Source organism: Conger conger, chromosome 16 (genome assembly GCF_963514075.1).
Source record: "Conger conger chromosome 16, fConCon1.1, whole genome shotgun sequence".
Lineage (NCBI taxonomy): Eukaryota > Metazoa > Chordata > Actinopteri > Anguilliformes > Congridae > Conger > Conger conger.
In genome coordinates this window covers 1,600,525-1,619,254 of record NC_083775.1, presented here as the reverse complement: position 1 = coordinate 1,619,254, position 18,730 = coordinate 1,600,525, and the positions used below count along the sequence as shown (strand labels likewise).

The window sequence follows — 18,730 nt, the reverse complement described above, 5'->3', positions numbered from 1 at the left end:
AATTACTGACTGCAAAGGCCTAAAATCAAGACTAGATACTGAAAACTCTATTGCCTGCGCTAAGGAAGCAAAAACACACGTGACTAATCGGAAACATTTCTCAAAACTTCATGGTGCCCTAAAATTGGGGGACTGTGTATAAAAAGTGCAGTAATTTCTCCACGATGAAACCAATATGTATAAAGATGCCCTTTAATCACACGTGCCCTTTTTTCCACATGTGAATCGTTTGATTACAAATCTAAAATTGTGGAGTACAGAGACAAATCGAGAAAAAATATGTTAGTTTTTCCCCCCCCCAAAACCTTATGCCGCTCGCTGTATTTATTGAGGGACAGGGTAAAATATTTACTCCCTATTGTTTGTGTTGTTATTTGTTATGCCTGCAACGTGCTCTGTGTTGTGGAGAGACCGCACCCTTGCCAGTCGACATGTGCCTTCACGCGGCAGAGCGACGCAGTCACCGCGCCAACATGGATCGACCGGCGAGGCGGGAATGTCCTGTCAGCTGAAACAATGAGACAACGCCCAGTCTAATTCTTGTCTAATTGTCGCCCCAGGGGAACCCACACTACATTTGGTTTTAAAAAAAATTGCGGTGAACGCCTGGACCAAGTCACGTTACTTCCTAACTTACGTTTCTCTTGTTATTAATATATAGACCGACGAAATCTTCATTGCAGTCGGTTGTAATTGAATATTACTAAGACTGCAGGAAAAGATGCATGTGCAAGTGATATTATTTTAATCTAACTATGGTTAGTCCTGGTCTTTTTAAACATCGAACAGCTTAGTCACTTCCAAATAATTGTGGAAAGTTAGTCGCCGTGGCAACAGTAGTGACTTCGTACCTATTTTTAACTTCATATTGCAGTCTATGCATCTTCCAATTAGTTGCGATATTTTATAGGCAGGCATTCGTGCATTTGATTGTTTAATCGATATTTGCATTCGTCGCCCGATTATCAAGTAGAAAGTCATTGTGCTATTTCAATTGAATAACGGAGATGGCATTTCATTTCTACCGATTGGCCAGAACTGAACACTGGAAATCACACTCGTGCGGCGCGTCACAATTGTGCCCACCCCCCTTTCATCTCCTTTATAAGAAGAACCACGAAGTTGAACTTGCTTGCTTACTGCATTTGCGCACTTCCAGAGTCCAAAATGACGGTAAGTGGGCTGTACTGTGCATTTACCGCATTTGAATGTGTTGTGCCTGATTTTATCTGATTACTGTTGTTGCTACCAGCATGGGTCAGTGGAAGGAAGGGTACAATCTATCCACAAATCCTTGACGTACGCAGTGTCCGTGTCCCATTGACGAGAAGCGACTGAATCATACTGTATTTTTTTTTTTTTCTGCCATAATAGTGACTTATTGGAGTGTTTTTTTGTCGTTGCGTACTTCTCCAAACTGTCGCATCCGTTACCGTAACTAAATGGGTGTGCTCTGCGCGCGACTCTGAGATGATCCGCGATCACGCGCCTCGTTAACTTCGCGCCTGAAACCAAACGGTAAATTAAATGTGCATCAATGATAACCTGTCCTTATTCGGCCAATCATTTTAATAACGCCATATCCGCAGACTGTGCTGGACTTAGGCATTGAATAAGTATATCAGAAAGGTTTCTGCCACTGTATGGGTAAAAACATTTTTTTTTAAAAATGTGAATCACTCTTTCTGCTGTTTTCTTGATAGTCTTCATAATTTCTGCATGTCAATATCTGAGGATCCAGCGAAGAAGTCTGGAGACCAGAAAGCCCATTTTCACATTTAAAAATCATGATGTAAAACTATTTCACTGTGTGTTGGTTCAGAAACCTCACGTTCAAGATCAATCTTCAGCCCATGACTGGAGAGTATATATATGAGGTCTCTTTAATGTCCAGAGAAGTTTGATTAATAAGAGCTTTGTATTGCTGTTTTCTGCGCCTTGGTTACGGCTACAAACACCGCTGCTGGAAAGCTGATGTGGAGCAGGGTGAATCGCATTATGTGCGTTAACTGCATTACAGTGAGTCAGTCTACGTGGTCATGATGTGAGGGAAAACAGCTGTCCTGGCTCCATCTCCGTAAGTTCACTCCGATGAGATGAAGTGGAAAGTTACTGAAGAGACTCAGATTTCCAGACTCGAGGGTCTGGGGTTTTTTCGGCCGTTCTGGGCTCGGAGAGAACCGTTCTCGTTCCCGCCGTTTCTCTCCCCGTCTTTGTTCCCTGCTGAGGCGCGGGGGGGCGGGGGGGGGGTCGGGGGGGGGGGGGGGGTCCACGACTACACCCACCAGCAGCCACAAGGCTCACTTCTCCACAAGGCACATTAGGGTGTGGTCCAGAACCAGAGCACTGGGCACTGAGCACTGAGCACTGAGCACTGAATACAGATACAATCATTTTCAAAGTAACTGAACTTTAAACACAAGGTCGTTACAGAGACATGGTCTCGGGCTTCGTGTTCTTGTGGCTCTTTTTTTTGTCAGTGTTGGGCTGCCAACCCCCCCTTTCTGCTTACAAGAGCTGGCCTGTGTTTTTCAAATCTAATTGAAATTAGTTCAACTAGGTTTGCGGTCAGGCAGGAAAACAGAAGAGCTATCCTTCTGCACAAAGTTTGAAACCACCAAATTTCACTGAAGGTGTGACAAGCTCACTCGTGGAAAAAACCCCTTTTGAAAAATGAGTTTATTGTGAGCTTAATTTAAAATTTTAATATTGGGCGTGTGCATGGTTCTATGTCTCCAAAAACCAGGGCTTCGTTCAGTTTCATGTCTCTGCTGTTTCTTTAGTTGGGAAGACTACACAATGTACAGTACAGTGCTGCAGCCTCATTGGCTGAACAGGGTGCGGCTCTGACCAGACCTCTCCCTCACTGTTAAATGCCATTCCAGGGTTTGGAGTTCACACCTGATCATGAGGCAGAAGCCACGCAAGGTCCATGATGGGTCAGCTTTATTTGATTGTTTCCCAATCAAACTGTCGCAATTTGTTGCACAGATTTGCTCAAGCTAGTTTTTTTTTTTTACACTGCTTACACTTACACTTACACTGCTCAAAAACAAAAGGCTAATGCGATTTCACTCTTTCACACTGGGATAGTGCCTGTGCCCGGTGCCCGGTCTAAACTGGCTCTGGGTCAGCCCAGGGCTGTATCTGGGTTTGAAAAGCACTTGTGGAAAAGGATGTAAGCTTGGCATTGGCCAGGCCACCACTGAAAAAGTGAACCAAACTGAATAAAATAAAAATATGGGCATCCTTGTATCCAGATTCAATCTGTTGCTAATTGTTACCATGACAGCTGCTGTATCCCTCTAAGCTAAACGCATTGAGAACTAAGTACAAAGTGACCATGGATAGTGGAGATAATTGAAATCACTGAAAATATTTGTTCATGTTAATCTAGTTTAGCATGTCATGTGACCCACACTGAAACCTGGGAATATGAATACAGAAAGTGTACTGGTTCTCTCTCCTGGAAATAATATATACAAGCTTCATCAGTTTTCCATGTTTCTGTAATTACATTTTAAAGGTAATATCCTAGGATGAGGGCTCACACATCATGCACGGCCATCGGCAGTGACAGGAGAAGGACCCTGGTGCCTGCAGGGTGAATCACTCGCCTGGCTGCTCATGTATACCAGAGCTGCAGACCCCAGCTGTTTCCCATCAGCTCGGAGACAGCTGCAGTATTTATCGCTTGGCTGGGACATGCAGTCTGCACTGCGTCTGTGGGCCGAGACCACGCCCCCGTCGGGGGAATGAGTTTACAGTAGGACCGTGTCGGGGGAATGAGTTTACAGTAGGACCGTGTCGGGGGAATGAGTTTACAGTAGGACCGTGTCAGGGGAATGAGTTTACAGTAGGACCGTGTCAGGGGAATGAGTTTACAGTAGGACCGTGTCAGGGGAATGAGTTTACAGTTGGGTCGGGGTAATGAGTTTACAGTTGAGTCGGTGTAATGAGTTTACAGTTGGGTTGGGGTAATGAGTTTACAGTTGGGTTGGGGTAATGAGTTTACAGTTGGGTCGGGGTAATGAGTTTACAGTTGGGTTGGTGTAATAAGTTTACAGTTGGGTTGGGGTAATAAGTTTACAGTTGGGTTGGGGCAATGAGTTTACAGTTGGGTTGGGGTAATGAGTTTACAGTAGGGTCGGGGTGATGAGTTTACAGTAGGCCTTGGGGGAAGGAGTTTACAGTAGGGCCGTGTGACTCAGATGGAAAGAATGTTCCAGCATTATCTCCCCCTCCTCTGCCAGTTTTCTCTGGAGCCACATCTCTGCCAAATCTATTTTAGCGTAGAGAGGCCTGGAGAGAGACTGTCTTGCCCCTTAATTTCTTTGGGTCTTTTGGGCAGCCTGTAACCTAGTGGCTAAGATACATTACTCGGACCCAGAAGGCTGGTGGTTGAAGCCCCGGTGTGGCCACGATAAGATCTGCATGACTGTTGGGCCCTTAACCCCGCATTGCTCCAGAGGGGATTGTCCACTGCTTAGTCTAATCAACTGTCTGTGTCTGTGGTGTGTCAATACACCCACCACATACACTACGGTTATGTCACTCAGAGAGAAACTGCGAGCTGTCTTAGATGTGTTGTTACATAAGGTAATGGCGTATTCCCGGGTTCCAGAAGGTTCTGAGGCGGTTCTGCCACATGTGCACCGGAGCTGGTCTCCCTCCCCCAGCCAGTCTGGGCCTCGCTCCAGGTGAGGGCTATCCAGCTCTCTGGAAAATCAGATTTTTAACTCTTACTTCAGCTTTTCCGACCCGTAATTTAGAGGGAATATTTCAGTCCTCCCGTAATGATCAGGAACAAGGCATGGCTCACCGCAGGGAGGAGGAGAACGTGCAGCCCATAAGCTCCCAAATAAGGGGAAAAGACTGCAAGCAGATGTTTCTGCTTAGAGATCAGAGCTTGTGTGACCAATCCAGACAGACATCACTGCCCCCCCCCCCGCCCCCGGCCCTCCCCACCATCACCCCTCCCGCATGCTGCTGATGGAATCTCCCTATTTGAATAAAAAGCATATATATATATATATATATATATATATATATATAATTTTTTATTTTTATAAAGCTAAAGTTTGTAAAATGTTTTTGGCTAACCTGGCCCACTCTGGATGAGCTTGGTGGGCTGTAGCTCTCGATGAAGGGCAGGTTCTATCTGATGACTCTGCAGAGGCAGGTTCTAACTGATGACTCAGTGTTGATCCATAGGACACTGCAGCAATGATGAGGACGGCACAGTGGACGGGTTGAGGACAGCACAGTGGATGGGTTGAGGGTTTCGGGTTTCGGTGGGGTCTTAGCTGGTGGGAGCTGGTGGGGAAGTGGACCGGGTTGTTGGGTGCCAGTCTTGAAACACATTTTCTCACAAATTCTCACTGTGATGAAGAGGAGAGATGTCCACACGAACATCCACAGCAGGACCACAGCAGGTGTTGTGTTATAGAAACGGCTGAAGATGATAACCCCTCTCTCTCTCCCTCTCTCTCTCTCTCTCTCTCTCTCTCCCCCCCCTGCAGCAGCCTGTTGTCGTAAAGAACATGTCCTTCAAAGCGGGGCAGACCCTGACCATCACGGGTGTGGCCAACGCTAAGGCCACCGGGTAAGGCCTTCCCTTACATCCTGTAAAACCCTGTGTTTCTATTTTCTATTCACTCGCTTTCTTAATTCAAGCTCCATCTGGGTCAAACTACAATCGGAATACTATCAGAACAGCTAAAGCGCTAATTGGATTAGATAGGGTATTTTGTAATTATAATAAACAAATAAATAAATAAAAGAACAACAAATAAGGTTTTCAGTTGAAAGCCCCACATGATGGCTTAAGCCACTGTGCTCACTGGGAAAGTTGGAAGCTGGTTTTGTTTTAGCTGTTCCTGAGAATTCATATTTGACACATACTGCATCGCTGGCTGAAGTGACAGCAGCGTTGTCGTGGCAGATGTGAGTCGGGTTTCGATCGTGAGCCCAGCTTCCTGAAACACTCCTTTCTGTCACTCGCAGTTTCGCCATCAACGTGGGGCACGAGAAGGACATCGCCCTGCACATGAACGCTCGCTTCGACGCCCACGGCGACCAGCGCACCGTCGTCTGCAACTCCTACCAGGGAGGGAAGTGGTGCGAGGAGGTGCGCGATGCCAGCTTCCCCTTCCAGCAGGGGAAGGAGTTTAAGGTGAGGCACTTCCTGTAGCTTCCCCTTCCAGCAGGGGAAGGAGTTTAAGGTGAGGCACTTCCTGTAGCTTGCCCTTCCTGTAGCAGGGGAAGGCATTTGCATACACATCTTCAGGATGGGTACATATTATGTTTTTTGTTTGTTATCAAGCAGGAGTACAGCAAGAGTTCAGGGTGGGTATTTTGATAAAGGGGACTGTGGCTGTGTCCTGCCTGGGATTTGAGACGGCAACCTCCAGGTCGCAAATAAAGTATCTCATCTAGTGCATTCTCAACCGCAATCTCCGCACTACTCTGCCTAGACCCAGACACACCCAGTCAGCTCAGAGACTGATTGAATTATCCAGCTTTCATCAGAGCTGTCTCTGTTCCTCTGCCCTCTGCCCTGTATCACTCAATTATACTGCAATTAGACTGTTATATTACTGAATGAACAGTCTCAGGACCTTTGTCAAGCCCTAGTCCACTGCTGAGTGAGCAAGCTTGTCCAGTGTGATTTACTGGTGCATCTCCCTCCACTGAATAAAACCTGTAACAGCTCTTTTTACTTCAGTCCATGTTCCAGATTTGGGAGGCGTTCCAGGTTTTACTGAGTGCAGTTATCCAGCTAACTCAGTAATCCTGCTTTGTGGGTTTTACTCAGTGCAGTTATCCAGTTAACTCAGTAGTCCTGCTTTGTGGGTTCTACTCAGTGCAGTTACAATCCTGCTTTGTGGAACAGGCCCCCTGGTCTTTCGGCTATGTTAGTAACAGATTTGTATACCAAGGGTTGGCACCCTCTAGTGGTGTCTGTGGTACTGCCTCTCTGTTCTCCATTTACTCCAGTCCAGTGATGTCACTTCCTGCCCCTTGCTTCCTACAGCTCCTGGTCACCTTCAACGCTAAGGAGTTCCAGGTGACCCTGTCCGACGGTAAAGTGATTAGATTCCCCAACCGCCTGGGCGATTCCAAGTACCAGCACCTGAAGTTTGAGGGCGAGGCCAGGATCCAGGGCCTGGAGGTCAAGTAGACCGGCCGCGGGGGTGGATCCACTGCCAGTCCGGCCACCGATCGGGCAGTTCTGCTTCCCTGGCCGGCTGCTTATTGGCTGCCCATGCTCCCACAGACCCGCCCGTTGTCTGCCATATGCAGCTTTTAACCTGTGTGCTTTTTTTTCAGGGGGGGGTGTCAGATTTCTGAGAACAAGCTTAGGTCCGTAGTCCGTATCTGGTCTAATTGTTTGTCCCTAACAGCAAATTGTCCCTTTCTTGTTTACATTTTTGCTAACTGGGTAAGGTAGGCATATTTTCGGAGGTACATGAATAATTTTAGCAGAAGTACACAGAGCAGCTGTCAATCATCATGGCAGCATGGGGGGGGGCTTCTCCTGTTCAGCTGGCTTCTCTGAGCTTGTGGGAGTCATTCCATGTTTGTTACTACACTTTTTAAATAAAGACGCATTTGCATGCCACATTTGCGGCTCCAGACTGTGTGTATGTGTAATAATATGTAATATATGTCATGTAATATGTAATGTAATAATAATAGTAAGTTGTTGTTTTGCTGACGCTTTTATCCAAAGTGACTTACAGTTGATTAGACTAAGCAGGGGACAATCCCCCCCTGGAGCAATGCAGGGTTAAGGGCTCACTGCACTCTCTGAGCATTCTACTGCAGTAGAGTTTATCTGCCTCCACGTTTATCAGCTCAGTTCAGGAAGTGAGTAGAATAGAATAGAATAGAGTTTTATTGCCATTTGCACAGGTACAATACAGTACAGGTACATTGGAATTCTTGTGCGTTCTCTTCCAGTCAGGCAAGTAAACACATAAATACACATGAATAATAAATAATAAAGGTGAGGCTAGTGCAAGTAAAAACAGTGCAGATGTACATACAAAACAATACAATACAATACAATACAATCCTGTACAATCCGAAGTGAGTGCATGGGTGAGGTGGCGCATGGCTGGAGTGATGCCTGCCACAGGCCCTGGAGGTGTCGCCCTGCTCTCCTGTAAAACCCGCATTTCAGCGATGACTCATCACATCTTGGCTTTTATTTGATTCGTGTCTTTTTATGTATAGTCCCAGTAATATTGAAGAGGGATTCAGTTGCTTGCAGGATAAAGTCAGAGTTAAAACTATCCTGGAACTATCCAGGGTTTTAAAGAGGTCCATTGATTTGCCAATAAAATCTCGTCAAGATTATTATCTCTACAAAGAAGTTCCTGTCGGGAGGAAACGTACTGTACGTAAGTATTAACACACAAGACAACTGGTAAAAATAAAAAAAGAGCAAAACAAGTTAATTGAGAGCGAGGCGTTTGGTTAGAAACACGCACATACCTGGCTTACAGTGTTCTGAACCATTATATATATATATATATATATATATATATATATATATATATATATATATATATATATATATATATATTTATTTATTACGGAACCAGACTGTGGAACCGTCGCTGTTATTACTTTTGTGGCCAGTAGAGGGCAGCATTTAATATGAATGCAGTTTCTACGGTGCTTGCTTCCATGGTTATACAAGATGTTTCAGCGCCAACAGGACCACCTCAGCGGGGGTACGTTCAGCCTAGACAAAACGCAGCAAAAGTTTTATTTAAACAGAAATGGTGGCGCATTGAACATCCTGTTGCAAACGGTGGGCGGACTGACTGACGTAGCACGGTTTACTCTTGTGGTGTGTGAGAAGGCGTTCTCTGGGCTTTAAAGCACAGACCTACGTCATTATTCATTCGCCCTACACCCTCGACACAACCCCCAAACGGGAGCGAACATACCACAAAGCCTGTTGCAAAACGTCCGGGAGGAAATATATCGTTCAACAAAGAAACCATAGCAAAACGTTTCCAACTGAACGTACCCCTGCCCTTTCGGTCCTGTTTACAGAGACATGCTCTGTGACAGTGTCGTGTAGAAGCGGTAATATGCCGACTCCATATACTACATCTCTACTCGTCCTGCTTAAATCAGATGAGGACGGTGATCTGGGAACGGAACCTGCAGGTCATTCCTGTTCAATCAATCAGCCTTTATTTACACTGAGAAAGACACATTGAGGGACAAGCGCCCTTATGCTATTCAGTGATGACTTTGAGATATCTACCAAAGGAAAAAGCTTTTCCCCGATCATCCCTTAAAAGCTACCTAAGCTTATGCAGATATAACTGCGAGTTTGAATGCTTTCAAATGGTTAATCCTGTTACCATAGTGATTACACTGTGAAAAAAGGAATACAGATATGTAAGAAAAAGCATAAAAAGGCAAGGTGTGTCCAAACTTTCCATGGGTATTGTTCATACATTGCATTTACACCACAATAAAAACTTGTAAATAAATGTATTCACAGATTTAGCACGGATAACATACCCAAAATGGGTCCCACGAAGTATACAAGGGAATACTCCAGAAATGTGTTTCCGCTACAGGGGAACTGGATGGAGAACGCCAGTACTGGGTTGAACACGACTCCAGTAGCGTTGCCTCCTACAAGACAAGAAGCAGAACACATGCGCGGCAAGACAAGGTGTTATTCCAATAATGATTGACTGCTTCTTTCTGACTTTGCTCGTAATGCTTTCCAAAAGTCTTTGTAGGGCTTATTATGGAGCGCCGGGTACAAAAAGTTGTTAATGTTGATACAAGTTATTTGGTCTACCAGGCAAACGTACCCTCTCAAAAGATAGAACAAAATTGATATCTAGTTAATTTAGGCACATTGATCTGGAACCATGAAATATCGAAAGTTATGAAAAACGCACCATTATATATGCCATCATTCCGAGTTTATGCGCCGCTGTGGCCCACGTGTTCCACAAGGTTCGAAATCAAGCACGCCTTTTTCAAGCAATGTACCAGAAAATTAATTAATTTAAAAAAAAAAAGATCTTTGCAAAACCCCGGCAGCAACTTCTGGCAGAGAGGCGACACTCGATAACAGGGACCTCTCTTCTCTACAATAGCGCAGAATGGGCATCTCTCTTTAATTCAGGGGAAATTATTATTGGATGCTGTCCATCGAAGGAAAGGTGGGACCACACGCCGTACAGCAGCAATATTTGCTAGCTATTACAATTTGAATTGACAATACCCAGAAGACGAGTCGTGCACTCAGCTGTCTGACAGTAATATAACTGACTGGCCAGGTTAACATTTTTGTATGTAATATTTTTAAAATATATTGAGATTTGCTTTGGTTATTATTTGTCGATACAAGTTCTCATCAGAAATGTACTCAGTGCTTGTTTCTTTTAAAATATTCTGATTGGGCGCACGATTTGTCTTTCCACGTTTTGATTGGATAAGAAAGGGTCAATCTGTTTTGGGCTTCACGTTGCGTGTGACGTAGGGAACGCGGCAAATCCGAAACCAGAGTCGACGTCGGAAGTGCAACATGCCGAAAAGTTGAGTGCGCTTTAGCTTGCAAATAACATTCGCACACACTATAATTAATGTAGCTAACAGCTTGCTATGAATTGACAACTTTGGTAGGCGGTTAGATATGGACATTGAAGCAGACGTTATAGAATTTAAAGTTCCGACTGAAAATAACAAGACGCTGTTTATCTGGGATATTCTTCCAACGCTTCCAGAGGCTTTCATTTACGTGAGTCTGACCCGAAACAACACACTGCTGAGGTAGTTATAGGCTAGCTAGTGGTTGTTTGAGTGATAAGTGCCTCTTCCATTATCAGATAGACCGTAAACGTTGTGCTTTTTTGGCAGTCCAGAGACTATTTTACCCAAGCCTTTATTCTTGTAATGTCCCCCCACCGAGCCTAATAATTTAGTTTGTCATACAGTAAAATAAGTTCCACCGTAGTATGCCAGGGAGACTTCTGCGAGATGCTAAAACGATGGGGAAACTGAATGCTAGCCTGTGCTTATACGTATTACTTGCTTTGTGTTGTCTTTGTATAATAGCTACATAGTGAGCTGATCCATAATGTTTTGGGGAAAGACCGCTATCTTTGCATGTATGTATGTAGCCTGTGTGTATGATAAAACAGTATCGCAGTGTTTAAGTGGTCTCATGTCTGTTCTTTCTTAAGGAGTCAATTTGCGGCATTTTCTCTGGTTTTGGGGCCCTCTACCTCGTGAAGGTGTGTCCGAACGCGGCAGTGGCTGAACCAGGGTTCTACGCCATTGTAAAATACTACTCTTCAGCACAAGCGTCGAAAGCGCAACGAGCCACTGACGGAAAGAGTCTGTTCCAGGAATCGCCCCTTAAAGTACGATTTGCGACCTGCTTCGGAAAACGAACCATTTCAGACCAATGCTGTGACGTGCGCGAGGATGTGTTTTAGTACAACACGTGAATAGTAACTACTAGCACAATCATTGTATTAGTGATGCGCGATCATATCGGTATCATATTTTAAGCACTATTGATAAATTAGATAGAAGCATCAGTTGTACAGCGCTTTGGATAAAGGCGCTATAAAAAATGCCTCCCATTTACCACAAATCAGGGGATGATTAGGTGAGAGGTTGAAAGAGCCGATTTGGGAATTTAGGGAACCCCCTGCTCTTTGTGAAGAGTGCCATGGAATCTTTAATGACCGCAGTGAGTCACGACCTCGGTTTAATGTCTCATCCGAAAGACAGCGTCTCCTACAGCACAGTGTCCCCATCACAGCGCTGGGGTTTTGGGGTTTATTTGACCAGAGGGAAGATCGCCCCTTACTGGTCCACCACTTTTCCGTCATGATGTCTGTGCTCATAATTCCATGAATGTGGAAACTGCATTAATAACGCCATTAATAAATTCAACTGCTGTTCGTTACTATTACCAGCAGATGGTGCTCTTTCACTGCTGCACGCCAGCGGCTGCCTCATTAATTAAGCACCGTTTCTCCGTGAATATTCCGTGTGATTTTACGGAACCTTGCATGGTGACATTGTCCACTCAGTATCTTGTTACGTTGGAGTGTTGTGTTGTGTTGTATAAGTTTCTCTTTGCGATGCTCTGTTTTATCTGTAGGTCAGATTATGTACCAGACAGAACCCAGCCTTCTCCAGCGAGGTCAGGCCACTCAGTAACTCCAAGTGTCAGGAATTGGCCAATCGCTACCTCGGGTTTAACGGTTGGTCCAGTCGGATTATCACAGTAAGTAATCTGAGAGGACGATAAACGCACTCCCGAACCTAGTCTCTTCCTGTCCATTCTTGGCAAGATTATTTGACACTTTTTTGCAGTTTCTGTTCATTTGTCTATCAAATGAATCGCACACAAAGCCCTAGTTCCAGATTCAGCTGTGCAGCTCATTTTCATTTTGAGACCCTGGGCAGGAATTGCGTCATAAAAAGGCAATCCATTGCCACATGCACACAATGCAATGTAATACAATGTAATACAAGTTAATGTTCTTAGTGGTTGTGCTGTAATGTAATGCAGTTCATGTTCTAAATGCCTGTAATTACATTACCTTAATGGCATTTGGCAGACGCTCTTATCTAGAGCGACGTACAGTTGATTTGACTAAGCAGGAGACAATCCTCCCCTGGAGCAATGCAGGGTTAAGGGCCTTGCTCAAGGGCCCAACGGCTGTGCGGATCTTCTTGTGGCTACACCGGGGATCGAACCACCGACCTTATGGGTCCCAGTCATGTACCGTAACAACCATTCTACAGGCTGCATGTAATGTAGCGTAATGCAGTTCCTGTTGTAAATGTCTGTTGCGTAGCATAATGCAGTTCCTGTTGTAAATGTCAGTAATGTAGCATAATGCAGTTCCTGTTGTAAATGTCAGTAATGTAGCGTAATGCAGTTCCTGTTGTAAATGTCAGTAATGTAGCGTAATGCAGTTCCTGTTGTAAATGTCAGTAATGTAGCGTAATGCAGTTCCTGTTGTAAATGTCAGTAATGTAGCGTAATGCAGTTCCTGTTGTAAATGTCAGTAATGTAGCGTAGTGCAGTTCCTGTTGTAAATGTCAGTAATGCAGCGTAATGCAGTTCCTGTTGTAAATGTCAGTAATGTAGCGTAATGCAGTTCCTGTTGTAAATGTCAGTAATGTAGCGTAATGCAGTTCCTGTTGTAAATGTCAGTAATGTAGCGTAATGCAGTTCCTGTTGTAAATGTCAGTAATGTAGCGTAATGCAGTTCCTGTTGTAAATGTCAGTAATGTAGCGTAGTGCAGTTCCTGTTGTAAATGTCTGCAGCGTAATGCCGTTCCTGTTTTGCCGTGCTGTGTGAAGCTGCAGGACCTCTCTGGCGGAGACGATGGGTGTTCGGACACAGAGACCCAGGCGCTGGCGCTGAAGTTCGGCTGCATCGTGGAGCTCGCTTTCCCCCCGCACCGCTCCACCTGCCGGGGGGTGGGCGTGGCAGGGGAGTCCTTCCAGAACCTTCCGGGTGTGTCCCTTCAGCCACCGCTATGATGGAGAGAATGAGCATTTCGCCCCCCGCGTGGGGAGAACGAGTCCAAAGACCGTTACCATGCCGAACATCACATCGCAATGACTAGCTAACCTGGGGCGTGATGACGAGATTTATTTGTCATTAATTACAGTAACAATGGCCTTACACTCTTGTCTGTTGTCTGACTGTTGATATGCTTTGAGCAGATCTTATGCAGAGTGACTTACACAGCTTTAGCATTTTATACAGCTGGATGTGAATCTTTTCAATGAACAATTTACTTAAAAATAGCTTAATTTAACGGATTGCACTCGGTCCACTGTCTGTGGTCCTGTTTTTCTGCCTTTCAGGACCATTTGTTGCCTTGCTACTTGATTAGAAATTAATACAACCGCTGGTGCAGAGATACAATTTTGTTTTATTTTGTTGTCAGACCATTTGGAGGTGTGTTTGAAACGAGGAAAACTTAAAAAATGGGCCAAAGACAAAGCCATGGTGGACGCCTTCCGGAATGTTCTGCTGGTGTTACTGAGTGAGTGTGAAGGCTTAAACTCGGGTTGAGCAGGGCGTTTGCTGGGTTTTGCTGCAGGTTGGGCGGGGTGTTTTGGTGGTTTTAGTAAAGAGCTATGTTCTGCCCAGTCTCCTGTCCCTCATGTACCTGCTCGTTCCAGGTAATGGGAAAGTGGCAGTTGAATGCAGGTTTGATCCAGACCAGGTCCTGCCAGATGAGGACTTGAAGGGCCTTCTCAAGGTACGGCTACAATTAAACCGTTAGTTTCAACTGTAAATATGTTTGAAAAATAGTTGAACTTGATTGGAACACGGAAGGTTGTTGGTTCGATCCCCGGGGTGGCCATGATAAGATCTGCGCAGCTGTTGGGCCCTTGAGCAAGGCCCTTAACCCTGCATTGCTCCAGGGGGGATTGTCCCCTGCTTAGTCTAATCAGCTGTAAGTTGCTTTGAATAAAAGCATCAGCTAAATAACTGCTGTTATCGTTGGGATCACTTCCAGAGCGATTTTTTTTGTTGCAGCTGCATGAATGATAAAATACTGAGAGCCAATCAAAAATGGCCGATGACATTACATAAGCCAAGAGATGATTTACATAATGTGATGGTCAGCAGTGTGGATGCTCGCATTGTTATCATTATAGTCATGGTTACGGTTATAGTTATAGTTATAGTTACAGTTTTCCATGTGAATGGAGTGCCTTTTTGGAATTTGTGGGTGTTCATTGCTTAGCAGCCGTGATGGTTACATCAGCAGCGGAATGCTCCGTTGGGAACATTCTAATCGCACATTTGTGACCTCACTCCTTACTCGGGTTTAATGGCCTTTTGCACCCGATGATTCAGTGAGCAAAACTCCCAGTTTCCCTTCCTCCCTTTAAGTGCGGTAGTGGAATTCCGGAATTCACTTCCCGCGTCCGCTGTTCCTCCTCAGGTGAACGACGTCACCTGGAGTGGGTGCGAGGGGGCGGGGGAAGATGACCTCCTGTCGGAACTGTCTCTGGACGTGTCCTGCTTGTCTTGAGGCAGCTGCGCTCTGTCTGTGAAACAGGAGAAAGGTACTGGCCTGAGGAACACGTCTGAACACCTGCCGACATTTACCTGCACTGAGACCAAGCTGGTGGCGATTTATGTTCAAACGCAACATGCATTTCTACACGCCTGCAGCCTGTGTAGCCAAGTGCCCCCATAAATGTTCAGTGGGGCTGAGGGGTTCAGGTCTGAGGGGTTCAGGTCTGAGGGGTTCAGGGCTGAGGGGTTCAGGGCTGAGGGGTTCAGGGCTGAGGGGTTCAGGGCTGAGGGGTTCAGGTCTGAGGGCTTCAGGTCTGAGGGGTTCACGTCTGAGGGGTTCAGGGCTGGTGTGTTTTTATTGTGCAGTACTCCTCCTCTTTGCTCTTCAAGTAGTTCTTGCAAAGCTTTGAAGTAACTTTAAATTGTTTTAAAATTTTCGAAAAAGGTACAAGAAGATATGTACATAACACAATTGTATGTAGTAATTGTTATGTCCGCATTTAATTTATTATATTTTGTATCTTTTATTTTCTTGATGGGCTGTTCTGAGACCATAAGTGGTTTGTTGAGATGGTTCAGTGAACCAGAATCAGACCACGATCCATAGGTGCCCATTAGGCAGGAAAACACAGTTTGAGCGTTCCAGGATGTCCCATTTATGTACAATGGAAGCTGACTTGTTGCAGCTCGTTTAATCTCTTGATTAAAATGGTTGAAAATATATGCACTTTTATGCGTATTTTTCTCTTTCTGTCTTTTCTATTTTTTTATTTTTATATTTCTTTAAACAATAAATAGGGGTTGCACACAATTATGTAAACACTTAACAATAAAGTAACTCATAAGGTGAATGTCTTGAAGCCTTCTTGGGATGCAGCCGTACGAGTTCAGAGTGGCGTGTGGTGGGATGTTGGATCATCCTCCGGTTGGAAAACATGGAAGGCAAGTCCAGTCCAGCCAACCCCCCCAAAGTATCTCACCTTGTAGTTGGTCAATCTAAAACCCTATCTAGCCCCCAATCCTGTGAAATTTCCCCCTTTCGGTCAGTGGCTCTGTGTTATACCCCCTCCCGTACCTGCATTTATTTTTCTGCTGACAATCGTACGGAGGAATACATTTAACTCTTTAAAAAAATTCTACATCCCCAACAGGAAAAGGTTCCAGTTTGAGGGATGAACAAGGGAACTCTGCTTCAGTCTCTGTGCTTCAGATGCTCCCGTAAACGCAGTGTTTATAGCTGTGATTGTGCAGGTCAGGGAAGGAGCTTGACTTCACCAAACTGCTGTTTTGAGTTGAGTTGTGCATACGGGGACATGGCGAGTAAACTGTTTGCACCATAGGGTGCCCCTGGGCTTGTTAATTAGCCTTTTGTTCCCTGACTTTTATCGGACTGGGCAGAGCAATAATCGGACCCGATATGTCCCGTGACAACTGCCCAAACCACTACAGATCCACCTCTGTGTTTGTAACCGTTGGTGACAGAAATTGCGGGGGTGACGACTGTCTCCAAGCGTGAACCCAGCCAGATGCAGGAAAGCAGAAAAGGACACATTGATGTTTTTCTCGGGATCAGGGTCTTTCTCGCACCTGTACACAACAGCCAAGCGCACGCCAGCACGACATGCTTTTCCGTCTGAGCATGCTCACCACACACCAGCTGAGGTGGAGAGGGAGGGAACAGTTATTTAGCCAATTAACTCAGGGGATGATTTGGTGGCAGGTGGAGCTTCCTCGTGGCTACAGTAGCCTATATGGCTGTGGAAGAACCTATGCACTTGTAAATCGCTTTGGATTAAAAGCGTCTGCCAAACGACTAAAATGTAAAATGTAAATGTAAATGACTGGGACCTGGAAGATTGGAGGTTTTATGCCACAAGAAGATCCACACATTGCTCCAGGGGGGATTGTCCCCTGCTTAGTCTAATCAAAAAAATACTTAAAATCCGAGAAACATTCAATTATTCATTCTTTAATGACAATAGTTTTACGCAAATTCAACAGGAGGCCGCGCGTTTGCTCAAGATGTTCTTAACCAAAAGAGAATAATCAACTGCCAGTTTCATACGATAGTAGCTTAGTCTAGTTTACTGTGCGTCGGAGGCTGTGGTCCAGAATTGAAAAGGGGCGGGGCTGCCCCAGATTTTAATAACTTGCCCCCCCTGGCTCAGCGCGAGTACAGCTTCCCTGCTCCGCACCGCGACACAGCCGCCCACCGCTCCGCAAGACTGTATAGTCATACAAACAATGAATTCGTTTGCGAAATATCTACTCATATTCCTCGGCATTTTCTCTGTAGTACTTAATATTGTGTTGATATGTTTGAAATCGAAGAGAACGCCAGTATGCTCCTCTCCGCTGCATAGCGCACTGAAACGCAAAGGCGACAGCAGTAGCCTGGTGTTCGCCGATCTGACCGCCGACGAATACCGACAGGTTCGCGACTACATGTGGAATCAACCTGCTCTGGATATTGCCCGGGACTCGCATGCAAAGCCTTCAGAAAACTTTATCTTCATGATCGACCTGCAGCTGCCGAGGAAGGCCGATGCGCTGCGCTTCTTGGATAAAGGCGCAGCAAAACCCGAAAGGAACGCCAGAGTGGTGGTGTTCCACGGGACCTTGGGGCAGATTAAGGAGTATGTGGTGGGACCGCTCCCGATTCCCACCTACCACACGGACGTGACTCGAATTAAATACAAAGCTGACGTGCCGCTTTCCTCCCGAACTGTCACCATTGGGGAATATTCGCTACTTTTCAATTTCCTCGGAAGAGAGTTATTCGGGAAGCTCGATAAAATTTTAAAAGAAAGCTTCGACATCGGCACGGGCAAGGCGCTGCTTCCGTACGAGGCGATGCCGAGGGGTATTCGGTTTGGACAAAGAGTGACATGGATGTCATTCTTTCGGGATATGAGTGGCATGTACATTCACCCGGTAGGATTTGAGGTTTTGGTGAATCACAGCAGTACAAATGCCTCCAAATGGACCATAGATAAATTGTTGTACAACGGGCAGTACTTTGATAGCGTGGAAGAACTAATACAAAAGTACAATGCTGGAAATATCAACAAGATCGTGTATAAAGATATGCCAAATTATGGATCGTTGAAGCCCAAGGTAAAACCAATTGGTATAAATCCGCAGCAAAGTTATCTTCAGGGTAATCGCTTCAGTGTTCAGAATAACCAGGTGTTGTACTTGGACTGGAGTTTTGCGTTTGGCCTTAGTTCCTCTACGGGCATGCGAGTCTTTGACATCCGCTTCAAAGGGGAGAGAATCGCGTACGAGTTGAGTGTTCAGGAGGCCATGTCTGTGTACGGCTCCAACACGCCAGGACTGATTCTCACAAAGTTCCTGGACGCCAGCATCGGGATAGGACGGTTTGCGCACGAGCTCGCGCGTGGCGTGGACTGCCCGTACAACGCCGTTTACGTGGACACTGTCCGTTACATTGACATCACCGAGCCCAAGACGTTCAAAAACTCCATCTGCATCTTCGAGCACGACACGGGCCGTCCACTCAGGAGACACTTTTCCGACTTTTTCAGTAACAGCTACGGAGGCTTAGCGAACAGCGTCTTGGTCTTCAGAACTATAACTGCGATAGGAAACTACGACTACATATGGGACTTCATCTTCTACCAGAGTGGCTCCGTGGAGGCCAA

At 45.5% G+C, this 18,730-nt stretch overlaps 3 protein-coding genes across 5 annotated transcripts in view; all 3 read left to right on the top strand.

The window, feature by feature from the left end:
- The first annotated feature begins 1,095 nt into the window (after positions 1-1,095).
- Positions 1,096-7,626, top strand: LOC133114646 (beta-galactoside-binding lectin-like). The gene is made up of 4 exons (XM_061224199.1): positions 1,096-1,173; positions 5,523-5,605; positions 6,007-6,175; positions 7,037-7,626. Exons 1-4 carry the CDS (start codon positions 1,168-1,170, stop codon positions 7,181-7,183), a joined length of 405 nt encoding a protein of 134 aa, XP_061080183.1. The 5' UTR covers positions 1,096-1,167; the 3' UTR covers positions 7,184-7,626.
- A 2,906-nt stretch (positions 7,627-10,532) lies between these two features.
- Positions 10,533-18,730, top strand: part of rdm1 (RAD52 motif containing 1) — a 9,366-nt gene continuing 1,168 nt past the window's right edge. Inside the window, exons 1-7 of one of the 3 annotated variants that reach the window (XM_061224918.1) lie at positions 10,533-10,789; positions 11,235-11,414; positions 12,167-12,292; positions 13,346-13,538; positions 13,978-14,076; positions 14,216-14,295; positions 14,989-15,112. In XM_061224918.1, the coding sequence (XP_061080902.1) occupies positions 10,685-10,789; positions 11,235-11,414; positions 12,167-12,292; positions 13,346-13,538; positions 13,978-14,076; positions 14,216-14,295; positions 14,989-15,078 (873 nt within the window). In that variant the 5' untranslated portion in view covers positions 10,533-10,684 and the 3' untranslated portion in view covers positions 15,079-15,112. Of the gene's footprint in view, positions 10,790-11,234; positions 11,415-12,166; positions 12,293-13,345; positions 13,539-13,977; positions 14,077-14,215; positions 14,296-14,988; positions 15,471-18,730 lie in introns of those variants that run through there. The other 2 variants (XM_061224919.1, XM_061224917.1) reach the window with 2 other exon arrangements.
- aoc2 (amine oxidase copper containing 2) overlaps positions 17,225-18,730 on the top strand; it is a 5,422-nt gene continuing 3,916 nt past the window's right edge. Inside the window, exon 1 of the mRNA XM_061224916.1 lies at positions 17,225-18,730. This exon is cut by the window's right edge and continues 137 nt beyond it. Coding sequence (XP_061080900.1) covers positions 17,310-18,730 — 1,421 coding nt within the window. The 5' untranslated portion in view covers positions 17,225-17,309.